At 40.2% G+C, this 16,991-nt stretch overlaps 1 protein-coding gene across 2 annotated transcripts; it reads right to left on the bottom strand.

Annotated features, from left to right (window-relative positions):
• Positions 1-13,110: 13,110 nt before the first annotated feature.
• Positions 13,111-16,706, bottom strand: C1GALT1C1 (C1GALT1 specific chaperone 1). 2 transcript variants are annotated; one of them, XM_052662958.1, is made up of 3 exons: positions 16,491-16,706; positions 15,811-15,933; positions 13,111-14,235 (listed from the first exon to the last, which is right to left on the bottom strand). In XM_052662958.1, the coding sequence occupies exon 3, from the start codon at positions 14,228-14,230 to the stop codon at positions 13,274-13,276; it is 957 nt and encodes a 318-aa protein (XP_052518918.1). In that variant the 5' UTR covers positions 14,231-14,235; positions 15,811-15,933; positions 16,491-16,706; the 3' UTR covers positions 13,111-13,273. The 2 variants fall into 2 exon arrangements, with proteins under 2 accessions (XP_052518918.1, XP_052518917.1); XM_052662957.1 differs by having other exon boundaries at positions 16,567-16,706.
• Positions 16,707-16,991: the final 285 nt, after the last annotated feature.

The raw sequence follows: 16,991 nt of genomic DNA, 5'->3' as shown, positions 1-16,991 counted from the left end.
AAATTCTGTTAGCTTCAAAAATTATTTGTTCTTAAACTTAAGTTAAATTTGGGTTACAAAGTTGGACATTAAAAGGTAGCTGGTAAGTAACCAAACTTAATTAAGACAACTTAATGTCCTTTCTTAGGCTAATGATACAAGATGAAGGGCAAGACTTGGTAAATGAACTTGCTAGTATATGGCTGATGCCTCAGAAAATCTGACCAATTAATGGGGCTGGAGCTAGACTGTTTTTTTTAAAACATTTTTTATTTTTAATTGGAGGATAACTGCTTTAAAATGTTGTATTTATTTCTGCTGTACAACAGTGTGGATCAGCTATAAGTATAAATATATCCCCTCCCTTTTGAGCCTCCCTCCCACTTCCCCCCATCCCACCCCTCTAGGTTGTCATGAGCACCAGGCTGGGCTCTATATGCTTATACAGTATTTTCTCACTAGCTATATATTTTACACATTATAGTGTATATTTTAGATTTGGATTTTTATCCCATTACCCAAGGGCACCTAGAAGTACCCCTTCTCTTTTGTCTGTGTTTTTTGGTTGCTATTTCCATTTTTAAACTTTTCATTATGGAAAATTCTGAGCATAGAAAAGTATGGGTAGATAGTATATTGGATTTTCTAATCCATCACCCAGCTTCATGTCCAATATTGTTTTGTCTCTGTCTCACTCCCTCCCACCTCACTCCCCAATTATTTTGAAGCAAATCTCAGATATATCATTTCATCCATAGTTTCTTTAATATGTATTTTTAAAAGATATGTTTTCTTTAAAAAAATAACCACAATACCATTATCACACCTAAACATTTAGCTATTTCTTAATATTATCAAATATCTGAACTGTGTTCAGATATGTGACAAATGGACTTAATTGTTTCTCTTTTTATTTTTTTAACCATTGGTTTGGTTGAAGTTGGTATCTGCCAAGGTTCTTATATTGCATTTGGTTGCTATTTATTTGTCTCTTTTAATCTATACGTTCCCCCTCCTTCGTTTTCCCTTTAATTATTTACGAAATCTAGTTGTTTTGTCTTATAGTTTCCTGTCACATTCTGGATTTTGTTGATTGTATCACTGTAAAGTAATTTAACTTGTTTTTATATTCCTCGTATAGCCTGCAAACAGATAGGCTTGATCAGATTTTGGTTCAATTTATTTAGTGCCCTCTCTTGAAGCTGGGTGAAATCATACCCCACAGATGCCTAGAACTTCCAGATTTGAGTCCCTACTGTATTCCCCAAAGAATGTGTATCTCTTATCATAAGTGGCATGTGAAGACTATCAACCTACTTCAGTAAGATCAGTAAGCTGTTTTCAGAATTAAACAGCAGTTGTGAATTTATATAGTGATAACAGGTCTTTCTTCCTAATAGCATTGCTGTTATATCTCAGCCGTCTTCATTTGGTTGTTGACAAATATACTACATCTGATTTTATTTTTCAGATGGATACAGACATTTACAAGATTGTGGTGACCCGTGTTACAGTTAGAAGTTGGTGAGAAAGGTGAGGGTGGATAGTAAACAGAGAGAGACCATTGGGCTGGCTGTTGCAGCTGGGCCTTCACAACATAGGTGAAGGGTATAGATCCGGGTCTGACTCAGATTGAGAAACTATTTCCCACAAAACCTGTAAGACTTGGCGATTCCCATGTTAGAATGTAAGTGTATTAATTTATGGTAGTAAGTCTGCTTAGGGTAAACAATTAGTAAACAGGAGGTTTCTTGGTGAAGATGGATTAGAGTAAAGGAAGGTTGATAATTTGGGGGAGTCTTTCATCTGGGCTGAGGTAGCGCTTGGAGAATTTTTCCTCCTTAATTATTAATTAGAATGCTTATGACTGCCAAAAATCTTTCTTTCTTAGCCCATAGAGGTGCCCTGGTATTTTTCTTCCTATATCCTTTTTAAGTCCTATGTATTTTCCTTTGTTATGACAGTTATATTCTATAACTTGCTATATTTTTAATATTTTATTATTTATTCCTGGTGGATAAAAGTGTAAATAATCTGATCAGTGGCATAATTATAAATGAACTTTCAGGGTAGGTTTCTTCAACAGATAGTCTCATTTCATGCTGACTTACTAGTTTCAAATTCAGACGTCTCCCCATTTGGGAGATAGGCAGCCTATTTGAGGTCTGTGGTTCCTTATATGCTTAAAAAGAAAGTAAGTCATTTATGTCAAAACCAAACTTTGAATCTTTATTCTTGGTACTAAGATAATGTTAATTGACCAGAATTGCCTATGGAGTGTTAGTGATGAAAAACAAAGCACGCACACATATTAGAGAAGTTTTATTTGTGAGGTTTCAGAAATAGTTGATCCATGTTTCAGACCACGGTTACAGTGGGTATAGGGAACACTTTTAAAATATTCAACATCATCTGTGCTTGTTTTTCTACTATGTTCAGGTACATTGACTTTGTTGCCTTGGTGATGTGGGCTAAATATGTACGTTTCCTACTTCCCCCGGGTCTGAGGCCTCAGGTCATGGAGTTAATCGGAGGTGTGATTCCACAGGTGGGAGCCCAGTCAACCAATTCAAAGAGGTTGAACTAGCTGGTATATCAACCTCTTGATGTACTGTGCATAAAGAAAACTTAGTTTACCCACATTCCTGAGAGTACGAATATGGGGAGAGCCTGTTTTCTCATAGGTAATGTGCCTTCAGTTCACTTTTAGTTTGAAAATTACTTTTGTGTCAGGCAACCTACAATCTAGTCATTTTTGTGCACTTTTCCAAGGTCAGTTCAGCTCACTGGACATTTATTGAATATCCACTAGGTTCTAGGTGTGTGGCACAAAGATGAATAATAGACAAGTTGCCCTTGCCCTTAAGGAGCTTCCAGGCTAGTAAGTAAAGTTACATTTTAAAAAATCTGGGTAATGGTGACAGCCCAGTACCAATTTATAAAGCTAGTAGGAAGTTACTAATACATTTCCAATTTCAGTCATCAAAACTTACAAATTATACATGAACCAAATATAAACATATTCCTTAAATTGTACCCAATGTGAAGTTAAAAAAAATCCAGTTGTCTTGGAGTTGCAACAGTTCAGCATTCCAGCTCAGATGGTTGTCTTGTTTTGCCATAGACCCGGTTAGCCCTCTTCTGCTGCTGCTGCTAAGTCACTTCAGTCGTGTCCGACTCTGTGCGACCCCACAGATGGCAGCCCACCAGGCTCCCCCGTCCCTGGGATTCTTCAGGCAAGAACACTGGAGCAGGTTGCCATTTCCTTCTCCAATGCATGAAAGTGAAAAGTGAAAGTGAAGTTGCTCAGTTGTGTCCGACTCTTAGCGACCCCATGGACTGCAGCCTACCAGGCTCCTCCCTCCATCCATGGGATTTTCCAGGCAAGAGTACTGGAGTGGGGTGCCACTGCCTTCTAGCAGACTATTATAATGGTTTGGTGGTGCTCGGTTGGCAGCTGCATTTTTCCTTTTCTTAATGTTCTGGACCCAAAACAAGCAGCTGGATTTAGCTAAAGTACAGCCATGAACATTTCCAATTGGAGAGATTTGATAGTCTCCAAACATAAAGTCAGATGGCATTTGTCAAATAATGATTATATCCAGCCCAGTTCCCCCTGCACATACAAATCAGCTACCAAGGATACAGTATCTCTAAGCAAAGTACCTCAGAAGATATAAGAATGGTAAATGACTAAATTTACAGAGGTATTTCATTATAATAATATTTCACCTTTTTGTTGTTCATGAGACTATTAATTATGTAGCAATTATATATTAATGGGAATATGAAATGAATGTATGCCCAAACAAAATGTGGTAAATATTTTAACTTTATCTAGGTTCATTAATTTTGAGAATACATTTCTCAAAGCTCTTCAGGAAACTCAAAATGTTCCAAATTCTAAAGGAGCATCTACTGAAACTGATTTATGATGAGAGAAAAAACAGAAAATGTATGTATGCATCCTGTGTCAATACAACCATCACTTCTGAGGTCTCAAGCAATCAGAAATTTACTGAGTTATTCAATAACCTGTAAGAATTAGGCCATTAAAATATATTTTGAAAGCCCTTCAGAACGCTTATGTTTAGTATGTCATTATTTGTTATTAAGGCAGTAAAAATTACACTAAATATAATTATATTCTTAATATCCTAGTCTCTCAGCAATACTCCTAAAGAAATCTTGCCTGTCAACGTGGAGATTGATGCATGTAAATGTATATTTGTATTCTATGTTTTTATACATCATGTGTATACTTTATTATGCTTTGTTTTATAGCAGGTAAAAGCATGAGTAGATATAATGAACTATAATGATAATTTATCTAATAGTGTATTAAAACTAAAGTACTTATAAAGGACTACAACTCCACCAGAACAGGAGTGAATGAACAGGATTGAAAACCAGTTTTAAAATCTGTGTTGAGACTATCAGGCTGGTTGGTCAGTTGGTGTAGGAGCTGGGTTCCTGGAGAATATAATTTATATATGGAAAAGGACATGGAGATGATTCACAGAAATTTCTACTAATAATATCATGTTCATTAGAACAGGTCATGGGGAGGAAAAATAGATAAAAACATCCAAACTAATTGTACTATTAAAGATTTGCCTCTTGGAGTGAAAAGTTAAAGTATACCAAATTTTGTCCCTGAACATTTTGAGAAATTAAAGGATTAGTGAAATAATTTTTTATATTTATTCATTTATTTGGCTGTGTCAGGTCTTAGCTGTGGCATGTGAGATCGTCCTTGTGTCACCTGGGACCTTTTGCTGCATGTCAATTCTAATTGTGGCACATGGGCTCCAGAGCACATGGGCTCAGTAGCTGCAATGTGCAGGCTTAGTTGCTCTGCAGCATGTGGGATCTTAGTTCCCTGACCAGGGATTGAACCCACATCCCACATTGGAAGGTGGATTCTTAACCATTGGACCACCAGGGAAGTCCCAAGACAACTTTTAAAAGCTTCATGCACTTAACTTCTACTTTTGTTTCCCTATCTGTGAGGCATGGAATGCCTGTTTCATCATATTGATGTTTTAACAGATTTTTAGTTTTTCACGATCTGAAAGATTTTGTATGTACTTGTTAATCTGGATACTGTTCTCATCAGTTCTAATGCTGCCTCATCGAGAATTCATTTTTTAAAGCCAAAATTGACTGTTCACTTAAGCATCTGGATTAAATTGGGCAGTGTGAGGAGGATGGGTGGTAGTGGTTTAGTTGCTAAGTTGCATCTGACTCTTGCAACCCCATGGACTGTAGCCTGCCAGGCTTCTCTGTCCATCTGATTCTTGCCATTTCCTTCTCCAGGGGATCTTCCCGACCCAGGAATAGAACCCGGGTCTCCTGCATTGCAGGCAGATTTTTTATTGACTGAGCTACGAGGGGTCCTTTTTGCCCTGTTGGCTGTGGACAGCTTTCTTAGAGAGTTGGCTTATCCAGGATGAGGAAAAAGTATGCTTTTGCATGACTAAAGTCTGTCTAAAGTTTGCTTATGTAAGCATTTTGGGTTTAAGAGAGTTCAACCTTGGAATTCCCTGTTGGTCCAGTGGTTAGGACTCCATGCTTCCATTGCAGAGGGCATGAGTTCAGTCCCTGGTCAAGAAACTAAAATCCTGTAAAAAGCTCAACCTGAACTGTATTTGAATATAGAATACAAACAGTTTCATTTAGTGGGATAGCAGCAGTCTCTAACCCATCAGATTAACCTCTATCTCCTAAATAGCTTTCAAAAAGCACATGACTGGAAGCTAACTTATTGCTGGCAATGCTTTATTCTGCTTAAAAAATAGTAGGGGCTAAACTGTCGTAAAAACTTGTAAGATTACACTGCACTTATTTTGTGTTTTACAGGGTAAAAAAATCTTATGTTTTGTAAAATGTTTTTAAAGGAGTCCACAAAGTAATTCTGCTTTCTTGCTCCCAAATGCAGAGGTCTGAGAGAAGGCGCATGGCCTCGTGAGCTTCTTGGTATTGTCAAATCCAGTTCTCTCTCAAGTGCCAACTGCCCAGATGCTTTTACTGTGGATGGAAGAGTCTTACTAAAGCAGTCGTTTTTTGTTTTGTTTTTTTTTTTTTTGGATATAGAGAAGCATCTTCCCCGGCAGTCCAGTGGTTAGGACTCTGCCTTCTAGTGTGGGGGGGTGGTTTGATCCCCTTGGGGAGCTAAGATCCTACGTGCCTCATGGCCAAAAAACCAAAACCAAAGAGACAGAGAGAGAGAGAAAACTATCTTGATTAAAGTGTGAGGAGATAGAAATCACATTGATTTGGGCAATTTCGGCTCCAATAATGTCTAATTTGCTGTGAAAGGGGAACATGTATTAGGTTAATGTTCTTAAAAGGAACTTCCAATTTTTTCCTTAAACAGATATTTACTTTATTAAACAGCTGCTCAAGGAAGAGCTATTTTATTACATGGCACAGATTCAGTGTATAGATGTTATTTTAGAACTATTAATGAAGGAGTTCCCTTGTGACTTTGAATATTCAGTACCAGCTGTTTATTCACATCAATATTTTAATATTTTACCAGAAAGATACCTAATAAAAAGGATTGATACATATTTAACTGTGAAGTGCTAGTTAAACTTGTTCAAATGGGCCAGAGGGAAAGGGAAATAACATTCCTTGAGTACCTACTGTATATATAAGCTCTATTTATATATCTTGCTTAATCTTTATGACTGCTCCATGAGGTAGATTTTATTTATTTTTATAGATTTATTTGACTGAGCCAGGTCTTAGTTGTGCCACAGGATCTTTAGTTGTGGCATGTGGGATCTAGTTCCCTGATCAGGGATTGAACCCGGGCCCCCTGCATTGGGAACACAGAGTCTTAGTGACCGGACCTACCAGGGAAGTCCCTCCATGAGGCAGATTTTAATTCTCATTTTGCAAACGAGGAAACAAGGGTTAACTTTCCTGAAGATACATTGCTAATAAATGGCAGAGTTGGGATTTGAACCTAATTTCAACTTGAATGCTAAGCCTGTTTTGCAGAAAATCTCCCCTCATATTCATAAAATGTTAGTCTCAGCCTTCAGTTGCATCACCATCTTTGTTTATGGGCTACTGGACATAAGTTTAAGTTGGCCGAGCCTGTATACCACAGTGGGAAAATATGAGTAGGATTAGAATGAGGTAACAGTGGGTGGCTGCCTAGCCTGGGTGGCTAAGATAGTAAAGAATCTGCCTGCAGGGGCTTCCCTGGTGGTCCAGTGATTAAGAATCCACCTTACAATGCAGGGGACATGGGTTGATTCCTGATATGAGAAGATCTCACAGGCCGAAGGGCACCTAAGCCTGGGTGCCATAGCTACTTCGCACCCTAGAGCTATGCTCTGCCACAAGAGAAGCCACTGGAATGAGAAGCCCGGGTACCACAGCTAGAGAGTAGCCCTCTCTTGCCACACCTAGAGTAAGCCCACATGCAGCAACAAAGACCCAGCACAGCCATAAATAAATAAATACTTAAAGAAAAAAGAATCTCCCTGAAAGCAGAAGACATAGCTCTAGTCATGGGTCAAGAATTTCCCCTGGAGGAGGGCACGGCACCCCACTCCAGTATTCTTGCCTGGAAAATCCCATGGACAAGGAGCCTAATGGGCTACAGTCCCTGAGGTCACAAAAGAGTGGACACGACTGAAACCACTAAATAACAGCAACAATATAAGGGAAAAGGCTGAGGGGTCTAATCTATATTTCACCCCACATCTATTCAGTTAATTTTGAGAAGTGAAGTGAAGTCGCTCAGTCGTGTCTGACTCTTTGCGACCCCATGGACTGTAGCCTACCAGGCTCCTCCATCCATGGGATTCTCCAGGAAAGAATACTGGACGGGGTTGCCATTACCTTCTCCAGGAGATCTTCCCAACCCAGGGACTGAACTGGGGTCTCCTGCATTATAGGCAGATGCTTTACCATCTGAGCCACCAGGGAAGAGTTAATTTTGAGAAGGAGTATCCAATGATACTTCCCTGTGAGAAGGAAGATCCAGTAATGGAACTGGTACAAGGAGATGGCCTGGGGCCTGCTAAAAGTCAGGTTGTAATTTCCAGAGCATTCAAGACAAAAAAATAAACAGCTCTTTAAGAAGAAACTTCAAGTTTTCTCCATTCACGTCAGCCCCAGGGTGGAATGTTGTCTCACACTTCTGAAATTGGTTAGACCCGTGTTGTAACTGTAAAATACACACTGGGTTTCAAAGACTTAATAAAATAATGTAAACGATCCCATTTTTCTGTCACTTATACATTGAAATGACAATATTTTGGATATATTGGGTTAAATAAAATATAATATTAAAAGTTATTTCACCTGTCTTTTTAAATGTGGGTAATATTAGTGGCTTCTTTGGTGGCTCAGAGGATAAAGCGTCTGCCTGCAATGGAGGAGACCTGGGTTCGACCCCTGGGTCGGGAAGATCCCCTGGAGAAGGAAATGGCAACCCACTCCAGTATTGTTGCCTGGAGAATCCCATGGATGGAGGAGCCTGGTGGGCTACAGTCCACGGGGTCACAAAGAGTCGGACACGACTGAGCGACTTCACTCACTCAATATTAGTGGAATTTTTTAAACTACACATGTGGCTTTCATTTCTATTGGATGGCACTGGGATGGAGAATGGGCAGTGTTCCTTGAAGTTTCCTTCTAGAGGTGAATACCTTAGAGCTGTAAATAGGGAAAAGAAGATTCTCAGTGCCAGTATTTAGTCTTCTATCAGTGGGATGGATAAATTGGGAGACTGCTATTGACATATACACACTACTATGTACACTAATAAGAACCTACTGTATAGCACAGGAAACTCTACTCAATACTCTGTAATAACCTATGTGGGAAAATAAAAGAATGGATATATGTATACGTGTAACTGACTCACTTTGCTGTACACTGAAACTAACACAATATAGTAAATCAACTCTACTCCAATAAAAATTAATTAAAAAAAATTGTCTTCCATCAAGTTAGGACTGGACTGTAGCCAGTCAGGCTCCTCTGTCCATGGAGTTCTCCAGGCAAGAATACTTGAGTGGGTTGCCATTTCCTTCTCCAGGGGATCTTCCTGACCCAGGGATCAAACCCGGGTCTCCTGCATTGCAGGCGAATTCTTTACTGTCTTAGCCACCAGGGAAGCCCCAAGTTAGGACCACTTTTTCCTCCTGAAGGTATGGGGCTGGTGTTTTGACTATTAAAACATCGCCATTCTACACTGAGTACCTTTGTAGATGTCTCTTATCACTCATTCATTAGAAGCACTGCTTACTTTTTTTTTTCCAAATGTAAGCCTGTCACATAATTAAGGACATCCTTCCTCACTCCTGGACTTCCCTGGTGGCTCAGTGGTAAAGAATTTGCCTGCAATGCAGAAGTGAAGTGAGTCGCTGAGTGGTGTTCGACTCTTTGCCACCCCGTGGACTATACAGTCCATGGAATTCTCCAGGCCAGAATACTGGAGTGGGTAGTCTTTCCCTTCTCCAGGGGATCTTCCCAACCCAGGGATTGAACCCAGGTCTCCTGCATTGCACGTGGATTCTTCACCAGCTGAGCCACCAGAGGAGACCTGGGTTCAATCCCTGGGTTGGAAAGATCCGTAAAGGGCATGGCAACCTACTCCAGTATTCTTGCCTGGAGAATCCCATGGACAGAGGAGCCTGGTGGGCTACAGTCCATGGGGTCACAAAGAGTCGGACACAAGTGAACACATGCAGCCTCTCACTCCCATCCATCCATCCATTCATAGAAAATCTTAGTTTTATTTTTAGGCTCTGCTCTTCCTGCCAGGTCTTTCACTAAATCGCCAAAGCAGTGGCAAAACCAGCGTGGCCATTCTTGCACAGAATCAGTGAAAGCTATCAAAGAAATGGGAATTATGTGGGTTAAGAGAAACAGCACTTATCAAAATGATTTTTAGGGAAAAAGGGACCACCATATTCTAATAGTAAAGAATGGCTTGTTTTATTGCTCATGCAAAGCTTATACAAAATGATTGTTTGACTGCCTGTATGAATCATGTGTTTGGGCCTTCTTGCTTTCCACAAAATAACCAGGTCTAGTGTTGAGCTAATGGATACTCAATATATGCAAGGAATAGTATAGTGTATAGATTCCACACTAATAAAAGTGGACTTTTCTATTATGCTAGAGACCCCAGATATACACCATCATTTCATTTCACCATTTCATACTTTCTAAATAAGTCATTTCCTCCATTATCCTTTGAATACAGTATTTTACCTTTGATTATATTGGAATTGAGTTATTCTTTCATTAGACATTGGGGACTCCTTTGTGGGAAGGTTGGCAAAAATTTCTGAATTTTTTTCTATGCTAAAAGAGCTAAACTTTTACAAACAGGCTCTTCACATAACCACTCAGACATGCAGTGAATGCATCAATCCAAGTGAGCTGGCACTAAAAGCAACAGAATATTTTAAACAAGTGGAAAATCAGTGGTACATCATTACTAAACTCTGCTTTCAGTAACTTTTCTAATACAGGTGTTCCCTGCTTTAAGCCCAATAGATGGGTTTGTTTAAATGCATTACAGAAAAATCTGGGCATTATAAATCAGATTTGATACACAAGCAATCTTCGAGCTACATGAAGAAAAAAGCCAAGAGATCTAATCTATATTTGCTCCAAATCCAGTGTTTTGACAAAGAAGGTCTAGTGACTGAACTTGTGCAAGGAGATGGCCTGGGGCCTAAAGTCAAGGTGTAGTTTCCACTGCATTCAAGAAAACCAGAAAGATAAATATAACTTTGTCCAATATAGTAGGCATTAGCCAGCCATATGTAAAACATATTCACAATCATGATCAATTCTCATTAGACCTCCATTCTTCCCAACTCTCTTCCCAATAAGAGTGTAGTTAGGGTTACAGTTTTTGACTACTGAATGCATGATGATCAAATCTGTAAACATGACCTCTGTAGCACAATTTTCTGTGTTACTGATTCCAGTTTTATCTACAAGACTAGGTACAAATATGTTCAAAGAGACAGTATATTATTTAAGACAACTAACATTTTATAAAGGAATTATCCAGGCCAGAATACTGGAGTGGGTAGCCATTCCCTTCTCCAGGGGATCTTCCCAACCCAGGGATTGGTCTCCCGCATTGCAGGTGGATTCTTTACTAGCTGAGCCGCCAGGGAAGCCCAAGCATACTGGAGTGGGTAGCCTATCCCTTCTCCAGCGGATCTTCCCAACCTAGGAATTGAACCGGGGTCTCCTGCATCACAGGTGGATTCTTTACCAGGTGAGCTATCAGGGAAGTCCCTTTTATAAAGGAATACTCATATAAAAATACAATGAAGAGCATAAATTTGGTTTAAAAAGCAACTGTTAGTACCCACTAGGAAATCAAACAATGGAATGCACTCTAATATATTTATTTCAACTATATTTTGATAGCCTAATGTAGAAAAAATTTTAATATATTGGTGTTGGGGGCAAGGTGATACTTAAACTGGGTGTCACACTCAGTGAGATACTGTGCATCATTATACTCACTGAATACGATTTGTAGTAATTACATCTGAGACCACATATTACGGTGCTTGATAAAATGGTGTTTATTATTTTTTCAAAATTAATAACCTTTCATCTTAACCAAGAGCCCCAATGAGGAAGATTGTACAGATCAAAACAAAGGGTTTTACACACTACTCTGATGATTGATAATTTGTAGCCCAAGGTCCTCTTAAGGAAATTCTCTTTCTGGCTTACAAAAGCTGTGGGAGACTATGAACATCATGAGGCCAGTTACAAGAAAAATTGATCTCTAAAATGTCATGGTCTCACACCCTGTGGAGGCTTATGGATCTGACTTAATATGGCATATGCAGGCCCAATTAGAGGGCAAATCAGCTCCAAGTATTTCACAAATTTATGAAGACAGAAGTTATTGTATCTACCATCCTTAAAGCTTCTAGGTAGCCAGTGAAATCAGGCAAATGGCATAGTAGTCCGAGGTGAATGGTGAGGCTAAGGCCTCCACACCAAACAGGTGCAATCAACATATGATACAATCAAGAACATGCAAAAAAAAAAATCTCAAAATTTGAACAGGTAAACAAAAACCAGGGCAGATTCAACCCAAGTAAATGAAACTGCCAGACTACCAAAAGGAGTTCTTTAAAGGAGATTTAAAGGGGCGTCCCTGGAGAAGGGCATGGCAACTCACTTCACTATTCTTGCCTGGAGAACTCCATGGACAGAGGAGCCTGGTGGGCTACAGTCCATGGGGTTGCAAAGAGTTGGACATGACTGTGAGACTAAGCACAAAGGGGCTTCCCTGGTGGCTCAGCAGTAAAGAATCTGCCTGTAATGCAGGAAACTTTGGTTTGATCCCTGGGTTGGAAGATCCCCTGGAGAAGAAAATGGCAACCCATTCCAGTATTCTTGCCCATGGACAGAGGAGCTTAGTGGGCTACAGTCCATGGGGTCTCAGAACAAATTAAACAACAACAAAGGATATTTCTGCAGAACTCACTTGCTCTGCAGGAGTAAATCAATCTCAACTGGTATATTTTTATTCAAGCCATAGCTGAGAGCTTGATTAACTGGGAATGCAGTTAAATGACATTACATTCTTTATGGTCACCACTTCAATTTCAGTATATGGATAGAGAAATTGTATATGCCGAGGAATGTCACTAAACTAGCTCCCAGGAAAATTATTAACCTTTGTAAGTAATCTTCAATTTCAGGGACAGATTTCAACTTTTACTTTAACAGGGGTTGGGAACATTCTCTTGGTTGCTTGGTTGTGTATTTTGAGAAAACAAATTCATTGGCACTTATGAGGGCTTAGAACATAAACCAACATTAGCAGTAACAGAAACGCATAGCTAAAAGTTTTACTTTAATCACAGATTCAAAATTAGAGATTTCATTTGGATATCTTAGCAAGCTAAAAAGACATGTTAAATTTTTAACCAATCAGCAAAAAAATGTGCCACACAGACTTTAATGTTCATAATTTAGAATTTATCACATATATTACTTATAAATATATCCTTTATTTGTAAAATTATTATTCTTAAGACATTTCTTTCCAACACAGTTGAAATTATCATATTTTTTAAGAAAAAAAAAATCCACCCTATTTTAAAATGTACTACTAAACTTCAATGTGGGAATAAATCAGTGCCACCAAATTGAAAAAGAAAACAAAAAAGAAACATACTGCTGTGTTGGATATATATGCAGTTGTTACTGCAAATAACAACACACATCTTGTCCAGCGATCATATACATGCTCTTGTTTCACTTCTCAGTCATTGTCAGATCCATTTGGAGGTAGGAAAACCAATGCATCATTGAAAACATGCCCAAATGCCCTAAGACGGTATACCCCATACATCATTACATGCATCTGATTAGGTGTCAGTCCATTAAAAGTAACAGCCATATCTGAACAACATCCTTCTACTACCTGGTTTGGGTGATTAGTCATTGCCTCTTTAATAAAAAGCCCAACAGATTTGGTGTTAAATATATCTTTTCCTTCAGAATCTTCTGCATTTTCTGCAAACACTCCGGCATATTTCAGGCAGACGGCAAGCTGCTTATCTTCAGATATCTTCCAAATCATCCCTCCCTGTTCAGGACACTTCTCAGGAATACTGAGAAGGCTGTTAAGTCTCTTCATTGATTCTATACTTAAGACAATTCCTCCTTCCATGCTCACATACTCCAGATCTCCAGATTTTACAGTGTGACCTAGATAGAAAGGTTGTGATGGATCCTTTTTTAACAAAAAGTACTTTAAGTTTTCAATAATAGCAAACGTAGTGGGGCGTGCAAGGAAGAACCAGTTGTATTGGTCTCTATATTTATCAAAGGCGTATTTGTAAGCTTTTCTCATCATTAACCACATGTCATTTGTTTCCATGTTAACTGACTCAAACACTTTAACATTTTCAGAACTGAAGAAGTCTACTTTGTCACAGTGATTGGTCCAAGTTTCTTTCACTGCAGCCCAGAGGCTCACATCTTTGGGTTTGACAAGTAGGATACAGTATACCCGAAAGCTCTTACTGAGTTCCATGCGTTCATCTTCTGAAATTTTCAAGATGTCTTCTTTATTAGGAGCTTGGAGATGATGATGCTCATGGTGGTGCATTCTATTTCCATGACCAATCTTAATGTGTCCTAGCATAGTAATCAAGGCACAGAAAATGCTTCCAAGCATTACACCCTTCAAAAATGAACTGCTTTCAGAAAGCATTTTTCCTATAAAGAAGAAAAAGAACTTTAGGATACTTAATAGAAAAGTATTAGTCTAATGATTTGATAGTTCCCCTATACTTACATTTGGCTCTTAATGTTAAGGAAAAAAAGGCTCTCAGGTTTGACATGGAATCAGTTGCAAATAGTACAAGAGAATCTTAAGAATTTTTTGCTTCCAATAGTATCTGATTACTGCTGGGTATAAACTGGAACTTTGCAGAAATACCTCGCAGCCGTAGAATTTTCTGCGAGGCTATTTCTGCACTTCATCTATGGGGATTTAATTAACCAAGTACTGAATTAAAGCACTGACCCCAGAAACCAATGTTACAGAGGTAGTCTGTCCATCATTCTCTTGAAAGGAATTTTGTTTCACAAGCTTGCATTATATTATTTAAATACCTCTGTAGCTATAAATGGACTTTTACAAGAAAACCTTAAACTGAACAAAATAAAACTACTTAACAGTTGCTATATCACCAGTGGTATCTGTGCTGGCTTTTGCTCTCAATCTAATGCTTTATTTAACCAATGGCTGCTACCAGGTGTTTTGAGTACATCTAAAGCAAATTTCTTGGAATTGATACCATATTTGTTAATATTTAGCCTCTTGTTCCTAAGACTAAATGACTTCCAACACAGTATCTCAACTAACTGATGTAATAAAAGCCCATAATGAAAACAGTTAAATTATTTGGGGACCATTAATGAACGTTTTTATTTCCTCCAAAGGCATCTGTTTATTCTTTGGAGAAGTAAAAAGTCTACACTTTGATTTCAATTAGAAATTAAAAGAAAATCAACATTAAATACAACTGTTGAAAATTTCCCAATCTCCTCTCCATCTCCACAAGGAATGTTCTGAGCTACTTAGATTTTTCCCTATGTCTCTTAAAGTTGAAAGTGGGCTTCAGTTCAGTTCAGTTCAGTCGCTCAGTCGTGTCCGACTCTTTGCGACCCCATGAATCGCAGCACACCAGGCCTCCCTGTCCATCACCAACTCCTGGAGTTCACTCAGACTCACATCCATCGAGTCAGTGATGCCATCCAGCCATCTCATCCTCTGTTGTCCCCTTCTCCTCCTGCCCCCAATTCCTCCCAGCATCAGAGTCTTTTCCAATGAGTCAACTCTTCACATGAGGTGGCCAAAGTACTGGAGTTTCAGCTTTAGCATCATTCCTTCCAAAGAAATCCCAGGGCTGATCTCCTTCAGAATGGACTGGTTGGCTCTCCTTGCAGTCCAAAGTGGGCTTAGAAAATACTTAATGTCGCTTTTCTCATTTTACAGATAGGGAAACACAGGGTCCACAGAGGTTAGGTAACTGACCCAAAGTCACGGTTAGTAGTAGAAATGAACTAGAAATCAGATATCCTGACAGCAGTTTAACGTTTTTTTTTAGTACAGAATAATTACCTCAACAGTGCTTCTATCCATATTATTGATAATAAACAAGTTACAGAATAACCCTGGTTTCCTATAAAGGAACAGACATGTAAGATCTTGCATCTAACATCACCATACTGCCTCAAGGACACCACCCCTTGGTTTTAGAGGAAATGGACTTTGACTTCCATTACCTTTGAAGGACCAGGTGTGGAATAGCTTGACAGACGTAATTCTTAAGCAGGGGTGGGGGAGTAGGGAAAGAGGCAGGACAGCTTTTCTGTGTCACTCACAGAACTCGATCAACAAACACAGCTCTGATAAGGAAAAGAGAATTGACAGGAAACAAGCAGAATTGTCAGATGCACTGCAAAATGAATTCTTTTATATAGGTCTTCGGCATTTCATATTATTTCTGGTCTATATATGATAATTCAGTAGTGTTTCTTAGCTTGATAATGGCATATGGATGTCAGGATTCTTCTTGATGGGGATACTACTTAAAGTCATTTGCACAAATTTTCCTAAGGAGTAGCACATGATATGTGATGCGCGTGATAGGATTTTGGTGCAGAGGGGAGGGAAACTTAAAACTGTACACGGGGACAAACAAGGCAGAAACTACCAGAGTGGTTTTCCATACGAGTCTCTTTAGATGAAGCTGGTTGGGGTGGAGTATGGAAAAAGGGAGGAGAATGAAATGGCGAACAGAAGTGAGGGGGAGAACATGGTCAACCCAAGACCCCAAGGAGGGGCAGAGGGAGCGCCTCTAGCAAGCTGGCGCTCAATCTCTCCCCCTCACTGTTCCTCCCACCGGACCTGCCGGGGCACCTCGCGTGGAGCATGCTGGGAGTGAGCCAGGGCCCAGGCCTACCCTGGAGAGGGGCGGGGTCGTTCCGGGGGCTGCTCCGCGGGGAGCTCCAGGTGCGGGCCGAAGCCCCAGCACTCACCCGCGTCTAGAACGGTTCAGGGGCGGGAAAGCGCAGCCGCGCAGAGCTTTCCTCTCACGTTCGCGCGCCACTCGGTTACGTTCCTGGTTGGGCTGCTCTAGATGCAGGCGGTGTCCTCTCGTTGGTTTCGCAAAAGGTGGGGAGGGCCAGGAAGTGGCCGCCACGACGGCGCGGGAAGGGGGCGGGGCAAAGAAGCCCTCGGTCGGGCGGAGCCGCCCGCCGCACCGACGTCGGAAGGGCCGGCGCGCAGGGAGCGCGCCTTTTCTCCCCGCCCCCTGCCGAGTTCCGAGAAGCGCGTCGGGCTGGCGTGACCCGGACTCTGGCCCATACCAAATGGGACGCCGAGAGAGGCGTGCGTGTGCACGTACGACCCGCCGACACCTCCCACCGCCGCACCTACCGGGCGTGGAAACTGCGGAGCGAGG

Source organism: Budorcas taxicolor, chromosome X (assembly GCF_023091745.1).
Source record: "Budorcas taxicolor isolate Tak-1 chromosome X, Takin1.1, whole genome shotgun sequence".
In the NCBI taxonomy this organism is placed as follows: Eukaryota; Metazoa; Chordata; class Mammalia; order Artiodactyla; family Bovidae; genus Budorcas; species Budorcas taxicolor.
The sequence above is the reverse complement of the archived record's forward strand: the minus strand, read 5'-3'. Positions and strand labels throughout refer to the sequence as shown.

Coding starts and splice junctions, on each gene's coding strand:
- C1GALT1C1 (XM_052662958.1), bottom strand. CDS start 14,230: ATGCTTTCTGAAAGCAGTTCATTTTTGAAGGGTGTAATGCTTGGAAGC.